The 23,478-nt window shown below is 33.0% G+C and overlaps 2 protein-coding genes across 2 annotated transcripts in view; one reads left to right on the top strand and one right to left on the bottom strand.

The window, feature by feature from the left end:
* LOC128171089 (neurogenic locus notch homolog protein 1-like) overlaps positions 1 to 23,478 on the top strand; it is a 39,322-nt gene that overhangs the window by 10,652 nt on the left and 5,192 nt on the right. Inside the window, exons 6-8 of the mRNA XM_052836842.1 lie at positions 6,344 to 6,457; positions 7,880 to 7,993; positions 10,132 to 10,245. Of these exons, the coding sequence (XP_052692802.1) occupies positions 6,344 to 6,457; positions 7,880 to 7,993; positions 10,132 to 10,245 (342 nt within the window). The remainder of the gene's footprint in view (positions 1 to 6,343; positions 6,458 to 7,879; positions 7,994 to 10,131; positions 10,246 to 23,478) is intronic.
* LOC128171118 (uncharacterized) lies at positions 1,235 to 6,039 on the bottom strand. Its single transcript, XM_052836867.1, has 5 exons — positions 5,577 to 6,039; positions 5,400 to 5,465; positions 4,594 to 4,825; positions 3,516 to 3,676; positions 1,235 to 1,881 (listed from the first exon to the last, which is right to left on the bottom strand). The coding sequence occupies exons 2-5, from the start codon at positions 5,422 to 5,424 to the stop codon at positions 1,727 to 1,729; spliced, it is 573 nt and encodes a 190-aa protein (XP_052692827.1). The 5' UTR covers positions 5,425 to 5,465; positions 5,577 to 6,039; the 3' UTR covers positions 1,235 to 1,726.

The following is a 23,478-nucleotide window of genomic DNA, read 5'->3' as shown; positions in this document are numbered from 1 at the left end:
ACTTATCTGTTTGTGTATATATATAGAGAGAGAGAGAGAGAGAGAGAGAGAGAGAGAGAGAGAGAGAGAGAGAGAGAGAGAGAGAGAGAGAAGGAAGGACACACTTTGACGGAGATATAAACTTTATAATTTTGATAAATTAATCAGTGTTTTTAACAGAAAATTACCATTATACATAGCGGTAATTTTTGAATTGTTTGAATTTGTTTTCTTGTTAAGCAAAATTAACAGCAGAATATACTCCACCTTACTAATTTAATAGAAATGCAATTTTAACCATACAAATTTGTTTAAGGTTAAGTTTTGACTTGGTTACATAAAAAGTTATTTAAATATTTCTTGCTTCTAAGAGAAGGACATCATACATGTACTGTAGAAACAGAAATATTCGTCGAGGATTTAATTTCGTTATTTTCGTTGGCAGTATCAATCAACGAAATTAAATCCATGACGAATTTTTAAACCAAGTATTAATGCATACAAAGATAATACTTTATGACGAAATTAAATGTCAACGAAATCTTATTTCGTTTAAAAACAACGAAATTTTGCACCAACGAAAATATGTGTTTCTACAGTATATAAAGATTGTTCATTGCCTAAATTTGTTTTTCCTAATTTTTTTAACAAAATTATCACCCCCGTTTATGACATCTACAATGACTAACCTCAACAGTTCAAAGTGAAGAGTTTCAGTTGAAAATATACATGATGCGTTCACATAGCACAAAAACAATACTACATTTTACAAGCGGCCCATGGTTCTTATCGGTCACCTGAGTACCTGCAGTGTGGCTCTTTCAATGTATATTCATGTGCATTATAATTATAGGGCTATTATGAACTCATTTTTATTATTCCGGGATAGTTTAATCTAATAAACTTTTGAAATTCTAAAAAAAATTATCAAAACGTCATAGCATAACATACAGTGACATAGTTGAACAAATCTTAGGAACAAAAAAATAATTGGGCAAAAATTACACCACCCTACCCTATACATAATCGTTAGAGCCCTGTCCTTACAAGAAAACTCCTGATCCAGTGGCCATGAAATTCATAACTTTGAAAGAGGCATTCTTCCTTATCATAACTATATACTTATTTCATCGGATTAATACCCAGGAGCATAGGAGAAGATTTTCAAAGAACTACTGCATTTAGAGCCCCACTCTAACACCAGAACACCTTACCCAGGACCATGAACTTCCCAATTTTGGAAGAGGCACTCATCCTCATCATAAATATATACCTGGTATGTACTTTAGTACATATATTAACTTTGGTTTAAATTGGTTCAGTGGTTTCAAAAAAGAAGCTAAAAATGTTCAAAAGTTAACAACCAATGTACAACGAATGATGACGGACAAATACAGATAGCAAAAGGTCACCTGAGTGACTCGGGTGGCCTAAAAATAGTGAATCAGAAGTTCTAATAAAATGCTAAAGTGGCCAAGCTTCTAAAATTGTCCAAATCATTTTCAGCTTCTAGGTCCTTTTCTCCAACCATCTGATCACAACAGGAATCTTCCTCCTTTTTAAGTCCAATCTGCAGAAATAGCTGGAAACTTGATTTCCTGAAAGGAACTCTTCAATTCTGAAAATGCACTTTCCTTCTGCATTTCTCACTCTTCTCATCTCGGAGGCTACATCTTCTGGGTCAAGTTTATGACCACTGCTTTCTACAACCCCAAACTTTCAAGAAAGATTTTTGAGATTCAGTGAATCACTTAAACTCGCATTTTGACTTCAAAGCCCATCCTTTGTGAAGAACTTCAGCAGAACCAACTGGATATGTGTCTACTTCATTTTCCCCTTTTGTATTCTCCTTATCTGATTCCATCCTTTTTACAAGATGTTTTCTACAATTGGAACTCACTCCTGTAAAAGTTCAAAAACTATTACAGTAAATGATGGAGATATCATCTAACAAATTCAAACAAGAGGCCCAGAAGCCACATCACTAATCTGAGCAACAATAGCTCATCAAATTAACTTCATGGTATCAGAACAAAATATCTAAAATAACAATTAAGAGTATACCTTGTTTAAAACTATCTTTAAAATTTACTGCACATATTCCTATGTTAAACATCAAATCCCTTTTTAAAAGACTTTTCAAAAGATTTTTTCTACTTATATTCCTTGGTTAAAACTGACCCAGTGCATGGTTCTTGAGAGAAGTCAAAAATGCAAAAAGTTTACAGATGGATGGAAAGACAGACAGACATATGGATGTAATCAGAAAGTAATCAGAAATGCTCACTTCAGCTTTCAGCTCAGGTGAGATAATAAAAAGCAAATCAATTATTTGATTACCTACGTTTAATTTTGTGTAACAGTTTGAAGAGCCAACATGGCTGAAAGCGCTCGCAGTAAAGAATTTATTTAATTTGGACTGTAATATCAGTCATTACAAAAACTAAGTGGTCAGAAATTTTTTTATTCCTGCCAGTGAAATTAAATAAATTGACAAGTATGATGGACTTGTAAATATTTTAAAAGCCAAATGTCTAAAACAATTTGTAATCAATTTTGAATGTTACACATATGGATATATGGGGGCAAGTAAATTTTTTTGCAGGCCAATATATTTTGACAGACTACTGGTCCTAGGCTTTATTTATCAACAGAGAGAGAGAGAGAGAAAGAGAGAGAGAGAGAGAGAGGGGAAGAGAGAGAGAGAGAATATAGAAATAAAGATTCTGTGTTTTTAATCTCAATGCCATAATAACAAAAATAATTGACAAACCTGAACCAATTCTAATAAAACAATCATGATAATTCTTCAGCAAGAGTGGCTGCTCTTTTGTTATGGTTCCTTTTGAATTGCTCCTGCTCTGATGATTACATGTCCATGCAAGGGAACACAAGTATGATGGACTTGTAAATATTTTAAAAGCCAACTGTCTAAAACAATTTGTAATCAATTTTGAATGTTACACATATGGATATATGGGGGCAAGTAATTTTTTTGCAGGCCAATATATTTTGATAGACTACTGGTCCTAGGCTTTATTCATCAACAGAGAGAGAGAGAGAGAGAGAGAGAGAGAGAGAGAGAGAGAGAGAGAGAATATAGAAATAAAGATTCTGTGTTTTTAATCTCAATGCCATAATAACCAAAATAATTGACAAACCTGAACCAATTCTAATAAGTCAATCATAATACTTCTTCAGCAAGAGTGGCTGCTCTTTTGTTATGGTTCCTTTTGAATTGCTCTTGCTTTGATGATTACATGTCCATCCAAGGGAACACAAGTATGATGGACTCGTAAATATTTTAAAAGCCAAATGTCTAAAACAATTTGTAATCAATTTTGAATGTTACACATATGGATATATGGGGGCAAGTAAATTATTTTGCAGGCCAATATATTTTGACAGACTACTGGTCCTAGGCTTTATTTATCAACAGAGAGAGAGAGAGAGAGAGGAGAGGGAGAGAGAGAGAGAGAAATAAAAATTCTGTGTTTTTAATCTCAATGCCATAATAACCAAAGTAATTGACAAACCTGAACCAATTCTAATAACACAATCATAATAATTCTTCAGCAAGAGTGGCTGCTCTTTTGTTATGGTTCCTTTTGAATTGCTCTTGCTTTGATGATTACATGTCCATCCAAGGGAACACATCCTACTTGACCTCCATCCAACACCAAGAACATATCTAAATAAGATGTTAAAACTCATTTGTAAATGTGTTTATCATTACTTAACTAATTTGTTTTCACAAATGCCCACTGCATGGTCAAGTAATGATACAATCAAAAGTTTTTACACATACTTTTGATATAATCAATCTGGCAGGCATATTTTTTTTAAATTCTACATTCCCAGTTATGTATGCTAATGCTTAATTTTTGTTCCACTGACAGTTTTACAATTGTCACTCAATATAAAAAAAATATGGTCAAAATTTTAAAATTTACTTTGCAATTTCTTATTTCACATTTTTGGACTTAGTATGAATTTGTAGACTTAATGCTGGTAGATTAAGTTTCTTGTGTATGCCAAACTTTTTGATGATCTGAAAGAATCTACCTCTATCTGCATTGTAATAATTGATTGATTCACAGTAATGCACAGATATATCTTGCAACATCAATATCAAAGAAGAGAAAGATAAGTGAGGAAAGACAGAGAGATGGTTACATAAGGAAATGCCCTTAGTTAAATTCACAAGTACAAGTAATTATGTACACTTCAGTCCATTTATACATGTACTTATTTTTCCTGATTCAAAACATTAAAAACAAAACAAAGCAAACAACATATGAATTTGTCAATTGCAAGCTAGTGTCTGTCATTGTCAAACTGAAGGTACAGTTACTACAATTAAATTAGATGCTTTGAGATAGAGAGAAAATGATAGAGAGAAAATTCTAATTCACTATTAAGCAAAGGGAATTTCTATGGGTCATTTTTTCTGTTAATTCAGAGATTTACAAGCAACTCTTTCAAAACTAATCACATGTTCTTATTGATAAAGGTGTTTAATTTAAATTCTGCAAGTCTTTGAATTTAATTGTCTGATATTCATAACCATATTATGAAACATGATACATTCATAAGACATGTCACATACCTGTGTTTGGACAGATGGTAAGTATTTCATCATCTTCACTGAAGAAACCTCCCCTTATTTTCAATAATTCTGATTCTGATTTTATACTGCTACAAATTGAAAACTGTCGGAGGTGTGCATCTATGGAAAGATTACAACATGTCATAGGAATAATATGTCTTGGCCAGGTCTTTTTGTATATATCCACAGGTATCATTCGGTGTGAAAAAGCTGAGCTACAGACAAACTGATTTCCATCTAAAAGAGATCAAGATATGTTATTAATATAAAAGCTTGTTATAAACTGATATTGAGCTTTCATGTATTTCCAAAACAAACATACATGTAATACATCTGAGAATCTAACTATGATAGTGTAACCTTATCATCATGGAGGCTTGATTTGGAATTAAAAATTGAAAATTAAAATTGCCCATTAAAAGAGAATGTATATAAACATTCTGTCTTTTTATATGTTTAGTGGGTGGGGGGGGGGAGAGAGAGAAAGAGAGAGAGAGAGATAGGGGTGGGGTTATGTATTTTTCATATAAATTTGCATTAATTTATGAATGCTTTACATTATAACTGGTAACTTATTTGAAATCCATCCAACATACTGACAAAAATACACATATTTTCAAAAGATGCTGTCATTTCTCTGCAACTTCAAGCGGATGACAATTTAAACAATTAAGACAAAGTTCATGAGTCATTCCAATTCTTTCTAAAAATCTATGTAAAATTGGTAAAGAGTGTATTTTTATTTTAGAAATTAACAATTTAATTGAAATTATTCTAAACTCATCACATATGTTGACGGAACAACACTTACATTTACAAGTTGAATCAGATGTCATTCCTCTGCAATTTTAAACAAACATCAAGCAACCACAACTCCCTGTAAAGTCAATCAAAAAGTCAATTTTTTTATCCGTTTATGAAGCAATATAGATGTTTTACAATAAATATTTTTGGCATAGATCAGACATATTTAATAAATATCACCTACCATTACAAGTTGCTGTAAGTCCTCTGCAAATTCAAGCAGACTACAACCAACTGAGCAGACAACATGTTTGGTTTCCACTTCCTGTTAGTTTAATTGAACCTCCGCCGCAGAAGAGTTCCATAAAGGGGGGTAATATTACATATTCAAAATCAAAGTTTGGTTACTTTGCTTTTAATGTTATTTCTTTTATACACATTGACTACCGTTTTTCACTGATAAATCTTATAAACCAATGTAAGAATTTTTTATCTAATATAGAATCAAAACAAATTCAGGTTGCTTTTTAGAGAAATTAATTTTTAAAAAAACTTTAAATTTTACAATGAAAAATGTTAAAAAAGCAATTTGGGAAATAATACTTTGACATTCTGATTTCCAAATAAATGCAAAATTTAGTGTTATCAATTTTTTTCAAATTTAACAAAATTTTATGTTGATATGCATTGTTATTTTTACATATTTGATGATTTGTTGGTATTTTAGTGTTTTTGTCTATTTTTGGTTGTTGCCATGGAAACAATGACCATGTGGCCAAAAATACCATATTTCTAAAATACCGCTTACCTATATTAATCAACATAACAATATCAAGGAAAAATATTTTTTTACACTTTCCACTTATAATATGGACAAAGCTCAATGATTACTGACATTGTCTCTTAATGTCTTAATTGATGTTGCTTTCTTGTATTTGTTTGTATTTTATATTGTTTTTTCTAGTTTATGTTATGGCTGAGATAACAGCTTAAAATAATAATAACTTTTAGATATCAATGAATGTCTTGACAATCCATGTCAAAACGGAGGAACATGCAGCAACAGCGATGGATCTTTCACGTGTACATGCGCAGGTGGATTCACAGGGGCACTCTGTAATGAAGGTAAAAGTATATAATTCTTCCCCCTCTATCAATATTAATGTATATTTCTCTTTTCCCTCTATCAATATAAATAGGTATGCCTTGCTCCTCTGTTTCTGTGTTTCTTTCCGACTCTCTTAATTTAAGTTGATGTTTATCAACTCTTTCATTGTTATTTCTGTGTATCTGCCTTCCTCTCTCATGTTTGTCATTATCTCTCTAGTACTTATCTTTACAGTGTTCGTACTTTTAAATACCAACATGTTATTACAACTTTATCCATTCTATTTGTATAAAGAATTTAACTGTTATTTGTAGCTTCTTTTTGTTGGATATAGTTTCATTATTATATCAATTCAGTTTTATTTAAAATCAAATATAAAATAAGCATGTTTATAGTTGTGGAGGCTGCAAATGTTAAAATGTTCCTTCCGTTAAAATAAGGATAATTTTTGAAATCCAACTTAAAACCAAATTCTCCTTTGATTCTTGTTATATGTTAAAGCTTACATGAATGCATAAAGCATTTGGTCGCCATATTAGTTTCGATCGCTCCTCTACTGCCACTGGGGTATCTACAGTAGTTGAGAAAGTTATCGTCGGTTGCTTTCCGATCGAGGCATGTAGGTTGCACGGACTTGTTGATGCATAAACTACACATTGCAGTTAAATGTTTGTGATAAAGAAAAAAGAAAACAGCAATCACAAAAAACAAGTTTTTTTATTCTGTACAATAATTTTCAAGGTATCATTATTATTTTGCACAGATTGCGCTCCCTTACATCGAATGCATATCGAATACGTGTGTCGTTCATAGAGAGTGTATAACGTCTGTGTCTTTTTGAAAACACTGGCCGAACTACATCCAACTCAGTAGCTAAATGATAGTAAATCCATAAAAGTAACACGTAACATCGTTCCATCGGTTTCTACAAAAGGTCAGTTTCTAAAGTCTATCCTGTTATTGACATTGCTCGATCTGCCAAAGTGTGTGGTTTGCGCGTATGCAATGTTTAAACAGAAACAACACAGGAAGCGGTCTACAATTATCGAGGAATTTTTAAGTATCTGTGCCTTGGTTTCAGTCTGTCTTCTTCGTTGTTCGCTGAGATATACCTTGCCAGTTTACTTGTTGTCATATTATTTATGTTCAACACGTTTTTCTACACGTCTTTTCGTCCAAGGTTCGGGTGTATGAAATGCCTGAATGCAGATACATGTATATAGGGCGTGTGTATCGATGAGCCCCAAGTAATATGGCGGTAGTCGGAGATAAAAGAGAAATAATGCGTATTTATGAATTCATGTCAGCTTTAAATACGAGGACTATTACATGCATTAGTCTTAATTGATGTTGCTTTCTTGTATTTGTTTGTATTTTATATTGTTTTTTCTATCTATGGTATTGCTGAGATAACAGCTTAAAATCATAATAACTTTTAGATATCAATGAATGTCTTGACAATCCATGTCAAAACGGAGGAACATGCAGCAACAGCGATGGGTCTTTCACGTGTACATGCGCAGGTGGATTCACAGGGGCACTCTGTAATGAAGGTAAATGTATATAATTCTTCCCCCCTCTATCAATATTAATTATATTTCTCTTTTCCCTCTATCAATATAAATAGGTATGCCTTCCTCCTCTGTTTCTGTGTTTCTTTCCGACTCTCCTAATTTAAGTTGATGTTTATCAACTCTTTCATTTTTATTTCTGTGTATCTGCCTTCCTCTCTCATGTTTGTCATTATCTCTCTAATACTTATCTTTACAGTGTTCGTACTTTTAAATACCAACATGTTATTACAATTTTAACCATTCTATTTGTATAAAGAATTAAACTGTTATTTGTAGCTTTATTTTGTTGGATATAGTTTCATTATTATATCAGTACAGTGTTTTTAAATCAAATATAAAATAAGCATGTTTATAGTTGTGGAGGCTGCAAATGTTAAAATGTTCCTTCCGTTAAAATAAGGATAATTTTTGAAATCCAACTTAAAACCAAATTCTCCTTTGATTCTTGTTATATGTTAAAGCTTACATGAATGCATAAAGCATTTGGTCGCCATATTAGTTTCAATCGCTCCTCTACTGCCACTGGGGTATCTACAGTAGTTGAGAAAGTTATCGTCGGTTGCTTTCCGATCGAGGCATGTAGGTTGCACGGACTTGTTGATGCATAAACTACACATTGCAGTTAAATGTTTGTGATAAAGAAAAAAGAAAACAGCAATCACAAAAAACAAGTTTTTTTATTCTTTACAATAATTTTCAAGGTATCATTATTATTTTGCACAGATTGCGCTCCCTTACATCGAATGCATATCGAATACGTGTGTCGTTCATAGAGAGTGTATAACGTCTGTGTCTTTTTGAAAACACTGGCCAAACTACATCCAACTCAGTAGCTAAATAATATTCTACTACAGTTATTGCCGAGATCAAAGAGATGCCGCGGACATTATTCTCCGATATACCACGAACGTCATCAGTAAATTATCAAATCAGAAATACCTATTTGTCTCGCACTGACCATGAAGGTACAACTTTCAACCGTAAAAAGTTTTAAAACTATGTCAATTTCACGTGTTAGTTCCAGTCAAAACGATGTGTATTGCCTCAAATTTCTATTTTTAAGAGATCAATGCGGCTGTTCCTAGCACCTCCCTAGCACATTTTCACTGCGTGTTTTTACATAAAAACGAAAACGTATAGTAGGAATAATCGTATTACTTTGCCCTTAAAATATAAGAAACATGATTTAAAGATATTTTATAAATAAGTAAAGAGTATTAAAAATCCAAAGAAAAATGTTGTCTGTCGTCTGCATGTGATTTCTTTGATATTTTCACATGTTAACATTACTAACAAAACCATTGGGGTTACACGGAACAGCCGTCAAAATGACCTAGAACGTCTCTCTATAGGAGAATGGATTTGTAAAATACTGGGCTGTTAGTAGAATAGAAATAAAGTTCTTGTTTTTGTGAATGTTACAGGATAACCTTCTCGGTCTCGAAATGTTGTTTGAAATATAAAAGCCTCGGCTAACGCCTCGGCTTTTATATTTCAAAACAACATTTCTCGACCTCGGAGGTTATCCTGCAACATTCACGAAAACTCGTTCTTTATTTCTTAAGTAAATCCATAACAGTAACACGTAACATCGGTTTCTACATAAGGTCAGTTTCTAAAGTCTATCCTGTTATTGACATTGCTCGATCTGCCAAAGTGTGTGGTTTGCGCGTATGCAATGTTTAAACAGAAACAACACAGGAAGCGGTCTACAATTATCGAGGATTTTTTAAGTATCTGTGCCTTGGTTTCAGTCTGTCTACTTCGTTGTTCGCTGAGATATACCTTGCCATTTTACTTGTTGTCATATTATTTATGTTCAACACGTTTTTCTACACGTCTTTTCGTCCAAGGTTCGGGTGTATGAAATGCCTGAATGCAGATACATGTATATAGGGGGTGTGTATCGATGAACCACAAGTAATATGGCGGTAGTCGGAGATAAACGAGAAATAATGCGTATTTATGAATTCATGTCAGCTTTAAATACGAGGACTATTACATGCATTTTAATGTCTTAATTGATGTTGCTTTCTTGTATTTGTTTGTATTTTATATTGTTTTTTCTAGTTTATATAATGTCTGAGATAACAGCTTAAAATCATAATAACTTTTAGATATCAATGAATGTCTTGACAATCCATGTCAAAACGGAGGAATATGCAGCAACAGCGATGGATCTTTCACGTGTAGATGCGCAGGTGGATTCATAGGGGCACTCTGTAATGAAGGTAAATGCATATTATTCTTCTCCCTTCTATCAATATTAATGTATATTTCTCTTTTCCCTCTATCAATATAAATAGGTATGTTTTTCTCCTCTGTTTCTGTGTTTCTTTCCGAGTCTTTTAATTTAAGTTGATGTTTATCAACTCTTTCATTGTTATTTCTGTGTATCTGCCTCCTCTCTCATGTTTGTCTCTCTAATACGTATCTTTACAGTGTTCGTACTTTTAAATACCAACATGTTATTACAACTTTATCTATTCTATTTGTATAGAAATTACACTGTTTTTGTAGCTTCTTTTTGTTGGATATAGTTTTATTATCATATCAATACAGGGGTGTTTGACGTTAATATTCTTTGTAAAGAAGAAGTCAGATCTAATTGTTAAGAGGTTTACAAATTCATAAGCTTTATTTGATGTTGACGTATTTGTATTTATACCTAATTTTCAAACATTCAAATTAAAGGAACTGTTGTAAAGTACATCAGGTATTTTCAAATTTAGGTCACTTGAGGCACTCTGATTACTTATTAGAATTAGTATTTCACCGTCGCCGTCGGTCTTGATGCGACGCTCGTCGTGCGTTAACAATTGCCTATTTTTAACTTAGTAATAAAAATTACTTCGGCCGTTTCTATTAAAATGTGACATGATGCATCATAAATTGTAAATTTTATGACTCTTTGCTAAGATTGCCTATGGGCAGGACCAAATTTGCTAAGTTTGATCATTTTTATAATATTTTACTTATTCTCTGCGTATCTAAGAAAATCTACTTAAAATAATGCATTCATATCTCTACCAGAATTGTAAATTTCCTGTTTTCAAATTTACGGGGTTCATCTCTAGGTCGATGCAAAAATGCTTGTTTAGAATCGTTGCATATAATGTTAAAAAATCTTTTTACGTGCTGACATTGAATAGAAACTGACTGTATATTAAGAAAGACTACAAAGTTTTTTACATAATTTTTAAAATTTTATGACCTCTGGGTATAGGGTTTCATAATCCAAGTCAGGGTAAAATGGTGATATAGTATGATTTTATACACACATGTATTAAATACTCAAAAAATCGGGTTTTTTTCTTCTTCTGCTGACACTAAGTAAGAACTGACTACATATTAAAGGGGCATGGTCACGATTTTGGTCAAAAATTATTTACCTGATTTAAATGCTTACAATGCTTCAGTAAAGCATTTTCTATATGCAACCAACATTTAAGTGTCATTCTTTGAGTTATAAGCAAGTTACAGAGCTTACAATTCTTTGCTATGACAACAAAGCGTTTGTTTACATTTGAAACGTTGAAGTGGAAACTCCAGTAAAAGACCGAAAATGAATGTAGTAAACGTTAAGATCTGTTTATTTATTCTTAAAATGAATAAGATGGAAAAATCAGCTTGACCGGTATATTGAACTAATGTAAAAAGAAACAGGGCAGGAGCCTTGTATACATGACAAAGAATTGTGAGCCCTGTATCTTGCTTATAACTTCATTACTGACCCTCCAATTTAATTTGGTCTTTGAAAATGCATTCTTAAAGCATTGTAAATAATAAAAACAGAAACATAGAATTTCACCAAAATCGTGACTCTGCCCCATTAAGAAAGACTATACAGCAATCAAGACAATTATAAATTTCATGACCCCCGGATAGAGATTTTAATTCCGGGGCAGGACAAACATGAAGATAGTGTTAATGTAAACAATGCTTATTTTTTTTAAAATACCGTTTGCTGACCCTAGGTAGAAATATACTTTATAATTTAAAATACCATAAAGACCTTAACCGTAACTGTCAAATGGTTTTGATGCCAAAATAATCATTTAGTAAAATGTTTTATAATGTTAAAAAATAATCGTTTTTACCTCTCTGCTGTCACTACACTGTTGATGGATCCTTTGCCACAGACTTCAGGCTTGGGGCGAATTACATTGCATTACATTACCATTACTTCAAGAATTAGGGCATTAAATTACCATAACCATTACTTAATTTTCTTGAAGTAATGCATTACATTACCATTACATGAGAGAAGTAATGCATTATCATTACCATTACTTTGTGAAAAGTCAATAAGTTTTAAAAGAGTAATTTAAAAGCTAAATAAAGAGTTTTTGTAAATGTTTCATAAATAAAACATGTTTAAACATATTTACTGGTTCATGTTCAATATCAGGTTCAAATTTAATGACTTTTACAAGATTGCTGTTGCACTATATGATCAAAGTTTCACAGGTTTCATCTTTCAACTGTATCCTGTCGGGTGTGAAAATCTAAGATACAAGTATGTACCGGTACGTGTTCAGGTAATAATAGAAAAAATACATGAATCTTGTATTTTCTATCAGTCCAAGTTATTATACTTAATACATGTATACAACAGAGAGAAAGAGAGAGAGAGAGTGTGTAAAGTCATTTTCAAAGGGGTTATAATACTGGAAGTAATTTTTAAGCTTCAAGAGATTATGGTTAGTCAGTGCATCTTTTTAATAGTGTATTCATTTTTGCTTTTAATGGTGTATGTTTGTTTTCCATTCTAATGGAACACATACAGCCAATAGAAGGGTGGTGATTGGGGTGTTTAGCACCTCTTTAAAAAATAGAATGTTTTGATACTTAGAACAACACTGTTGACACATTCTTCACAGTAAATAATTCATTGAATGTACAACTAATTGGAGTACATTTTTCAAATGATTTGAAATTCTTAATAAGACACTCTTAAAATGTTATGAAATTGTGTTGATATAGCCAGTTTTATTGACAATTTAAGAATGGATTTTTAAATTTTTTTTAACATGCTTAATCATACAACAAAAATATTTTTATCTCAAGAATTATTTTTCTTCTTTAAAAAACAAGTTTTAATCAAATACAGTTTCAGTTATTCAATTCATCACGATTTTACAAATAAACATGTAAGAAAAGCATAGTAATATACAAATATTGACTGGGGTTGAGGGCAACATTGATTATATTAGCCCCCGAGGGACGAAATATTGCCCGACGCGAAGCGGAGGGCAATATTTTCGTCCCAAGGGGGCTAATATAATCAATGTTGCCCGAAAACACAGTCAACATTTGTTTTGTTATATGAAGAAACAAACCAAAATTTAAGAAAGTAATTGAAAACAGATCGCCGTAATTTTCTCAGCTCAACAAAGAATTCACGAATTCAAATTTGTGCAAAGTTCATTTCCAAAATATCCTCAGCATCAAACGGTCACTGTTGATTTTCCGCCGACCGGAAGAATGAAAATACAGATGTTCTACCTGATTTTACTTCACAGTAATTCGCAAATCCTTATATCCGTTATGATAGCAAACCGTCGCATTGCGCGTCCGTTGTTTACTTGCCTTGACTGACTGTCTATTATGACGTCACCTTGTTTTGGAGTCGCGAAGAGTTATTTACGTCATCGTTTACGAATCAACAAATCAGAGGCGATTATTTGAAATAGAGGGAATGTTCTCTAGATATTATTCCTAGCCAGTCAATATCAAAAAAATATTGACCGGTCAATATTTTTCGGATGAGCTAATATTACAGTTATTGACTATTTGTCTATATAGAGTTATATAGTGAGAATATACTACTGAATATAACAATGCCAAGTAATGCCATGTAATGCCAGCATTACACTAGATTTTGGGAAGTAATGCATTACATTACCATAACTTGTATACTAAAATTGTGGCATTACACATTACCAGCAGTACTTTGAAAATATGTAATGCATTGCAATGCATTACCATTACATTTAGCATTACCCCAAGCCTGGCCACAGTATCTTTTCATCTTATTTTTTTTAATTTTTCCTTCACACATTATAAATGAAATTGAATTAAGATATATAATATGTTTTACGGTGCGACCGTTGAGGCGAGCGCAGCATGTGATCAAATAAAAAATCAATAAAAATAAAAGTATCAACGTAACGTAAATGAATTTGAATGCAAAATAAAAAATAAACATGCCTATTTTTTCTAGTAAATTCATAATTTATAAGATTGTTTATTTATTTAAAAAGAATTTATCTCAGATACAATAGGTTGTTGAATAATAAAGATTTTAACATAATGTTTATTGCAGTTTATTTCCTCTTTTCTTGCAGCAGACATTTTTCTTAAACTTACATATAAAAAATTGACTTACCATAGAGTCCCCCCCCCCCCCCCGTTTAAAAAAAATTTAATTCACGTATAAAAGAATTTGCTGATCATATAAGAAAAACAGTTTTAGACCCCCCCCCCCCCCCCGGGATGTAATAAATGTGAAAATAAAGATATCATTGAGCCGTTAAAGAGCTAAATGCATACTTCGCACTCACCATTCCTCATCCGGATTAGAATTTCCCTGATTTTGAGAATTTCTTTTTCATTTTGCTTGTAAATATTTTTTGAATGATGCTGCCGCGCCCCCTTTTAAAAAACTTTCCTGGAAATTAATTACTGTAAATATATAGTGAATAAAATAAATGTGAGCATTCATCCAAATGAGGGCAAGTTACAACTGTTTCCTATTTAAAAAAAAAAAGATGTCCCCATTCGTTAGCTTTGCAAGATTTTGAGAAGATTTTGGTATAAATTTCAGCTTATTTACAATATAACTACTTAGAGTAATTTCCCCTTATTGTGACGTCAAAGTTTACGTCGGTCAAGTGTCGTCTGTCTATTTGAAAAAAACCCTGAAAAATAAACTAAGTGAAATATACTGCTTTGTTTACTTAAAAAGCATGATATTCTTGAAATTACACAATTTATCTGTTTCTCAAAAGTTTTACTTTGATTCTCGCGAGAAGGAATCAAGTCTTGTGAGATCGTCCGACATTGATCAATTGCATTTTGGGTCGAAATTTACTGACGCCGAAAAATTCTGTGGGATCAATGTGCAAGAAATCCATTGTGACGTCACTCGAAGGAACGACAACTCTGTTAGTCTTATGTAATGGAATTATTTTATTTACAATGCATGATGTACATAGTCTTTTATCTTGTTCTCGTGAGAGTGTGAAATGGGAAACCATATTTACAGGGAATTACTGGGACGATCAAAACAAGGCATTACTGGTCCGATTTACTGACGCCAAAAAAATCTGTTGAATGAATGTGCAACTAGTCCGAATTTTCTATTCGCACACCCTTGCCGGTAGAGCTCGCTTCGCGCCGGCGCTGCGAGCCGGCGAGCTGCGCTCGCTATAAATAATTCATAAGCATTTTACAAAATTATTGAAATTTTCTCAATGGATATAATGCTATCAAAAAAAAAATAAAGACATTGTACATAAATGCGGCGCCGGCTCGGATCCCTTTATCTATTTGTAGTCGATCTCCGTGGAACTACTGCCAATCATTTCGTTGAATAACTGATCGTATTATTAACACTAGAAGACTAACAAAGTCAATCTATATAAAAGGCAGATTTATGGTACAAATAAAAAAATCTTGATAATTAAGGGTTTTCAAACATGGGTAGAAGCAAAGACCGTTACAGTCCCTGTAACGTTCTACTTTCCCACTTGAACGGTGGATGAACGGTGAGCACACTCTGAGAGAACGGTAAGCACACTCTGAGCGTACGGTAAGCACACTCTGAGCGTACGGTAAGCGCACTCTGAGCGTACGGTAAGCGCACTCTGAGCGAACGGTGAGCACTAATAACGGTGAACGATGAACGCACGCGGAGAAAAGAAATACTAGTACCTAATAAACTCTGTGTACAATGCTGCTATATGTATTTTGAAAGTTGACAAAACAATCTTATCATACCCTATATCCTGTATCTTACATCTTATCCAGCAAACAAGTAATTGCTTTCCGAAAAGCTTGTTTGACAAAATTTTTCAGTGGAGGAATGCATGGATCAAAGAGGCTATCTTTTAAGAAATGAATTTTAATTTTCGCTGCTGATCCTAAATTCATAAACGGGACGTTTAATATTTAAAAAGAAATTTTAAGTCTTTTTCTTCAATCTAGAACATGTACATGACTTGAAATTCAATAATTTTATAATATTTTAGGAATGTACATGCGTATATCATTCAAATAATTGCAAGTAAGCATGAAAGCGGAAGATTAAACAATCAAATTTTAAATTGATTTTGTTATATTAAGAAATTTTAAGGAAATAGGAAAGGATATTCAAGCACGTATAATCTTCAATCGAAAAATCTTGACAAGCTATTAAACAAAAGGCCTATGGGGCCACACCGCTCACCTGAGCAACAATTGGCGTTCAAAAGATATTGTGCCATATGACCCCTCCGTAGAATAACAAAAAATAAATATTGTAAAGTATTCGATTTTTACACTAATTTTTGCTTACACGTAATCTTTGACATTGTACCTTTACGGAATACTATTTTTACCCAGAATAGAAAAATAAATCCTACGCAAGATATAAAACTAAACATTTGGCAGGTGTATACTGTTAACTTCCAATTCTCCACATTTTTGTTCTGCCCCCCCCCCCCCTCCTTCCGCACTTCATAAAGCGATCAAATTATAAGAGAGCATATATGTACATTTTCTTTCTCAACTACTTACTAGTCATTTTTTAAAATAAAATATAATAGTTATTGTATTTTATTAAAAACATTCAAAAATTTAATTTGTCTTCTGAATTATGATTAAATAATAAATGTCATATTTCCGTGAGCGATATGAAACTCTATTCAAATTGAATAAACTCGAGAAAATGCTGAGCATCTCAACAAAACACATTGCATTAATCTACCATTACGCATAAGATCATGCCAAATTACCGATAGAATGAATCGTATTTTAGTACTTTGTTAATACATCAGATTTTGCTTAATTTGCGCAGGTAAACAGTTAACTATCTGATTTACCGAAGTCTCTGTTTAATTGATTCGTAAAAAGTACAAATTGCAGGCGATAATTCCCAGGTTACAATGCATAAGTAATGAAAACAAAACGAAAATCAAAACAGGCTAACATGACCGCCATATGTAAAAACTGTCAACCCATTGAAATATTTAACCTCAATTTACTTCACAAAATCGGCACCAATGTTACTTGCATGTTTCTAAGACTCCCTTCGTACGCGAACTGTTGCACAACGAACAAATTCATCATTGTCAGATCGACCCGTTTATCATATGTCATGGCTGCTTTAAACAAAGAACCTCGTTTTAGAAGTATGGAATACGAGTTTTAGTAAAATGGGTAGGCAAACCCGGGCCGGGGCAAAATAAAAGCCGGGGCAGATCGGCAATCGTCAATTTCAAAATACGCATTGTTTTGCAGCAATATTTACAGCGAATACAAATATACTGGTCCCTAACATGTCCTGAAAATTTTAATGAGATTGGCAGATTAATTACTGCCGATCTTTTGTTTTTGCCCCGGCCCAGTTTTGCCTCGCCGTTTTATATTATTTTCGAAATAACTCAGATTTTAAACAGAATTAACCAATAATTTTTGCAATTTATATCTTTTCTTTCCATAAAGATCATTTATGCAAAATTACATTGAATTTGACTAAGTAGTTCTTGAGAAGAAGGTTTTTAAAAATTCAACCCCTATTTCTACAGTTTCGAGGTTTTCTCCACTTTGAATAAATATCGGTCTTTCATTTTGTAATCATACCCGCACTTTCTAAAGAAAGTACGGGTATATTGTTTATACCCTGTTCCGTCCGTCCGTCCGTCCGTCTGTCACGTTATACTTTCTCAAACTGCTCTTACATCTTATAAACCAGCAAACTGAACTCTTGATATATTTGCTTGCTCCCATTGCCTGCACTGTTTCGGAGAATGCAACTCTCAAACCTTAGATATACCTGACGTCAGACAATATCTAAGACAATGTCTATCCTACTATATCTTATACCATGATACCATTTATGTTTAGAAATAAAATATTTAAATGAAACCAAATTTAAGACAATAATTTTATAAAAAAAATAATCGAGTAATGTAATAATAAAAATGTTTAATACTCTTTTGATCGAGGTAACTTAAATATCTGTGCATCGGGAATATTAAATCGGACGTCGCATCATATTTCTTCAAACATATATTAAATGACTTCTTTATAGGAATGATAAAAAACAATTCTTGAAGTCATAAAAAAATAACAACTAAAAAGGGACATTGCCTGCTCAGAAATGTGTACTTTAAATTCAACTGACTAAATTCTTCTTAAAATGATGTTTTATGTCTAATATAAGTTTCCACCTTTTCGCTCGGGTTCTTTTTTCATTTGCTGTGACTAGCAAAGACCGATCCTTCATTTTGGAGTTCCGATTGAGAATAAATGAAAACGGACCGAACGATGAGTGAACGCACAGTGAGCGCAAGGTGAGCGTTTTGTGAACGGTGAGCGCACTCTAAACGCACAAAAAATTTGGAAAGTAGAACGTAATCAACAACACAGAAGGCATTTCATTGTTTAAACACAAATCTTGTCAACACACGAATTTAATTTCTTGGAAATACTTGAGACTAATTTGACCCTCACTTTGACCTCTACGGAGATTATTCGCTCTATAAATTATTTAAATCATTTGATTTAAAACTTCAAACTATATATCAATAATGTTTAATTGTTTCCTTAATTAACAGTTATGCATGAGTTTTTTTAAAGTACACATGTATTTAAACTGAACACATTTTATTGGGAGTTGATTTTAATCAACTCTCCTATGCAGTAACAAAGACAAACCGAAAGTGAAACAGTGTTTGGACCTCAGCACAAATCATTGCTGCTGACAAGACTTAGTTCTTGAAAATAATTGATAAATTCGATTTCATGTATGCTAAAGCATTGTTTTTTAAGGAAACTTATTTATAAATACCTTGAAAAAAGTCAGATTTTAAATGGTACGAACAATTTAAATAATTTGTGTAGTCGTATGTATTCCTACGCCAGAGTTCTATATACGACGCTCGGCTGTCTTCGTAGATCCTTGTCGGAGATTTACGGTTTCAGCCGAGAGTTTCGTTGAAGTGATACATAGTTTGATTGAATTAATTTTATCTTTAAATATTATTCAACATTATTCATATGGGGGGTTTTCAACATTCTTGTCGAAAAAGTCCAAAAATTCATATTATAAAAATGGGCGTAATTCAAATTAGAAACTACATGTACTTGTCATGCAAAATAACATATCATTGATTTTAAAATGAATAAACATGGACAAAATCAACTCCCGACAGTTCTTCAGTACTTTGATTATAACCCGGGCTTCGTTTAAAAAATATGGAGGGTAATCGTGTTCAAAAATCCAGACATGAAAACTAGTAAATCCGAATATGCAATAATATTTATGATCATGTAACCTATAAAACTCGGGCATAAAAACATGTAAGATTTGAATCGGTTACTTCGTATGATGCACATTTCGCAGCTTTATTGTTTTCATTTGTTTATTAAACCTTCAACTCTGCACACATTTAATCCGTAGTTTCTGCATTTGAAACTTCATTCTCGGCAATAGCACATCAGACCAGATACAAGTTGACAAATGTAAAGTTTACAAGTTTGTCGAATTTTGACATGACCTTACATGGCAATTGCCTTGCTGCAGAGGCATGCCGTAATCGCCAGAATGGACGAAAAATAAACATGATATCCAACTAAACTGTTGCACTAAGTTATTAATGAACAACACTTTTTCTATTAAAAATACCAGCATTATTGTTAGAAAATATTTAAGGTATAATTAAAACTGAACCAAACAAGGAGAGCTAGGTTCATGTATATAAAATTCGTTTCCGATGTGACAATGCGGTGATTTCTGTAATATAATTATCATGGTATTGTGCGATAAGGGTTAAAAAGAAATCTCCAATATCTTATTTCTAAAAAATTTGACATGTAAACTTGAATATTATATTTTTGCTGTTTTGAAGTCAATACGAGGATTTAGCTATCCGAGAAGTACAAAATTCACTGAGCCGGAGTACATTATTTAACGAGCCCGAGTACTGAACTTCTCGGGAAGCTAAATCATGGTATTGATCGAAATAACAGCAATTATCATTTTTTTTATATAATTCATCGACGAATTAATACAGACATATATTAATGGATTGTTATCAAGCAAAGTTTTAGTTTAAAGCCATTGCCAAACAAATTGAGAAATGCGATGTTTCATTGGACTATCTTTTTTCAGTCCAATGAAGAGAAAATCAAATGTTTTATTGACCTCCTAGGTTACGTGCAGGTGAATTAACGTTCTGTTTTTTTTCGAGATAGTTAGTTAATCAGAAAGCTAGGAATTAATCAATTATATAACAAAAGTTAATGTGTAATCTTATTTAGAAATGAGACGGATCAAGAGGTTATATAACGGGGTGAATTTTTTTTTTATCGGCATGGGGTTCGGAGACTGCCGTGAGGTCCCACGTAGCTCGATTGCTTCTATTCTGTTCAAAGAATTTTGAGAGAGAATTTTTAACCGGTTTTCCGGTTATAAAAACAGGGAAAATGGCGGGCGGGGGAGTGGCTGCCATAAAGGTATCCTTATTGTATCGATAACTCCTAGTACAGGATAACCCCTCGTACAGGATAACTCCTCGTACAGGATAACACCTCGTACAGGAGAACTCCTCGTACAGGATAACACCTCGTACAGGATAACACCTCGTACAGGATAACTCCTCGTACAGGAGAACTCCTCGTACAGGATAACTCCTCGTACAGTATAACTCCTCGTACAGGATAACTCCTCGTACAGGATAACTCCTCGTACAGTATAACTCCTCGTACAGGATAACTCCTCGTACAAGATAACTCCTCGTACAGGATAACTTCTCAAACAAGATAACTCCTCGTACAGGATAACTCCTCGTACAGGATAACACCTCGTACAGGATAACTCGTCGTACAGGATAACTCCTCGTACAGGATAACTCCTAGTACAGTATAACTCCTCGTACAGGATAACACCTCGTACAGGATAACTCGTCGTACAGGATAACTCCTAGTACAGGATAACTCCTAGTACAGTATAACTCCTCGTACAGGATAATAACTCCTCGTACAGGACAACTCCTCGTACAGGATAACTCCTAGTACAAGATAACTCCTCGTACAGGATAACTCCTCGTACAGGATAACTCCTAGTACAGGATAACTCCTCGTACAGGATAACTCCTAGTACAGGATAACCCCTTGTACAGGATAACTCGTCGCAAGGATAACTCCTAGTACAGGATAACTCCTAGTACAGGATAACTCCTTGTACAGGATAACTCCTCGTACAGGATAACTCCTCGTACAGTTTTTTAGACGGAGGCTGTTAAAAAGCCTCCGTATATTGTGATTGTCTTGCCCATGACGTCAAATAATGGGGATTCCTTAAGCACCATCTAGCGGTGGAGGAAATTATGAATAATAATGAGATTCGATGAATAAACATGGTGTGCTTCTTTGTCTCTGTCGTATATGGTTTACATATTATTAATTAATTTCCCGCGAAGACGTATCTCTCTTTACACCCCCCCCAGAAAATGATTTGGGAGGTCAGTGTATTTCACAAGCTGATAAGAGTGTCGTGCGTGACATAAATAGATAGAATTGACAAAAAAATCTTTTATATGATGCAAACAATAGTCATAATATATATTATTTAAAATGGTACCATATAACTGAACTTGAGTTCTCTGCAAATTCAAAATTAATAGCAAATTAAAGTACATGTGTTTATTTTGTCCATAGTCTTAACGAACGAACGAGAGAGAGAGAGAGAGAGAGAGAGAGAGAGAGAGAGAGAGAGAGAGAGAGAGAGAGAGAAAGAGTTCTGTTGAGAAAAAAGTATACGAACTAAACTTCACAAACAAATCTTTTATATGATGCAAACAATAGCCATAATATATATCATTTAAAATGGTACCATATAACTGATCTTGAGTTATCTGCAAATTCAAAATTAATAGCAAAATAAAGTACATGTGTTTATTGTGTCCATAGTCTTAACGAACGAGAGAGAGGGAGAGAGAGAGAGAGAGAGAGAGAGAGAGAGAGTTATGTTGAGAAAAAAGTATACGAACTAAACTTCACAAACACAGTATATCTTTTTTTTTCCAAACATTTATTCAATGATATATATGTAACAAAACAGAAGGTAGTGGGCCTGCGCAGAGGCTTATTGCAACATATATTTTGGAATTTTTTGAACTACAGTTTAGCACGAAAAAAAAGAAGAAAAATATTCATTTACAAGTAAATTTCCGCACATGAAATGTTTCATGCTTAGTATGTCATTAATACAGCAAAGATAGTTGGAAAGAAATAACCAGGTTGTTACAATATATAGATATCATACATATATTTAGATTTGTACATATGTATTTAGCAGGTTTATGTAACAGTATATTTCACTGTTATATGCGTAGGGGGAATAACAGTATAAGTGTCCAGAGAATCCCCCTACCAGTTTAATAATCTAAAGGCCAGGTCACCTTTAGACAAACATAACTTGAAATATAATTACAATTTTTCATTCAATCTATTAAGAATATCAAAATTAATCTTAATGCTTTTTGCTGATTTAACTGTCATATAAAACTGCCAGTGTACTTTTCAGAAAACATAATAAACCATTATATGTTACAAAGTCGTTCAACACTCTACATTTCATTTTATATTTGTACATTTTATAAGCTACAAAAGATACATTATTAAAGATAAACGTGTTTTTGTTGCAATATGCTGGAAAGCCAATAACAATAACTTTCCATGTTACATTATGGGTATAGTCCACTAATGCATTTTCCATAGGCGGTAATGTTAACGTTATGGTTCATAGCTCCGGCCCTAATTTTCGTTCAGCAACGAGGGACCTATTGAATGAAAGCTCATCAAATTGTCTCTTTCCTGTTAAAATTTCGTGGTTTGAAGTCAGATTCGTTTTCCGGCAAAATGCGTCTGTATTGAAAAACTCTGAAAATGAAAGTAAAAGTAGGGAATTTCTCAGTTTTGGAAAGGGTGTACATCAAACAATTTCAATTCTTTTCTTCAAATGATAATTCAATTTTGACACTTGTTTTAAAAATTGCAAATCCTCTTTTCTGACATGTGTCAAGCATTATGATTTAAAATGTCCCAATAAATGTATATACACTCTGCAAGTATAGGGACTATTTTGCTTAAAGGCACTTCTTTGTTGTCCTACCGATTCTAAAAATAGTTAGAGGGATATACCCATTTATATTTAAGATATCAGATACTTTCTTCCAAATGGGATTAGATATACA

This window comes from Crassostrea angulata, chromosome 2 (assembly GCF_025612915.1).
Source record: "Crassostrea angulata isolate pt1a10 chromosome 2, ASM2561291v2, whole genome shotgun sequence".
Taxonomy (NCBI): Eukaryota; Metazoa; Mollusca; class Bivalvia; order Ostreida; family Ostreidae; genus Magallana; species Magallana angulata.
This window is presented reverse-complemented; position numbering and strand designations above follow the sequence as displayed.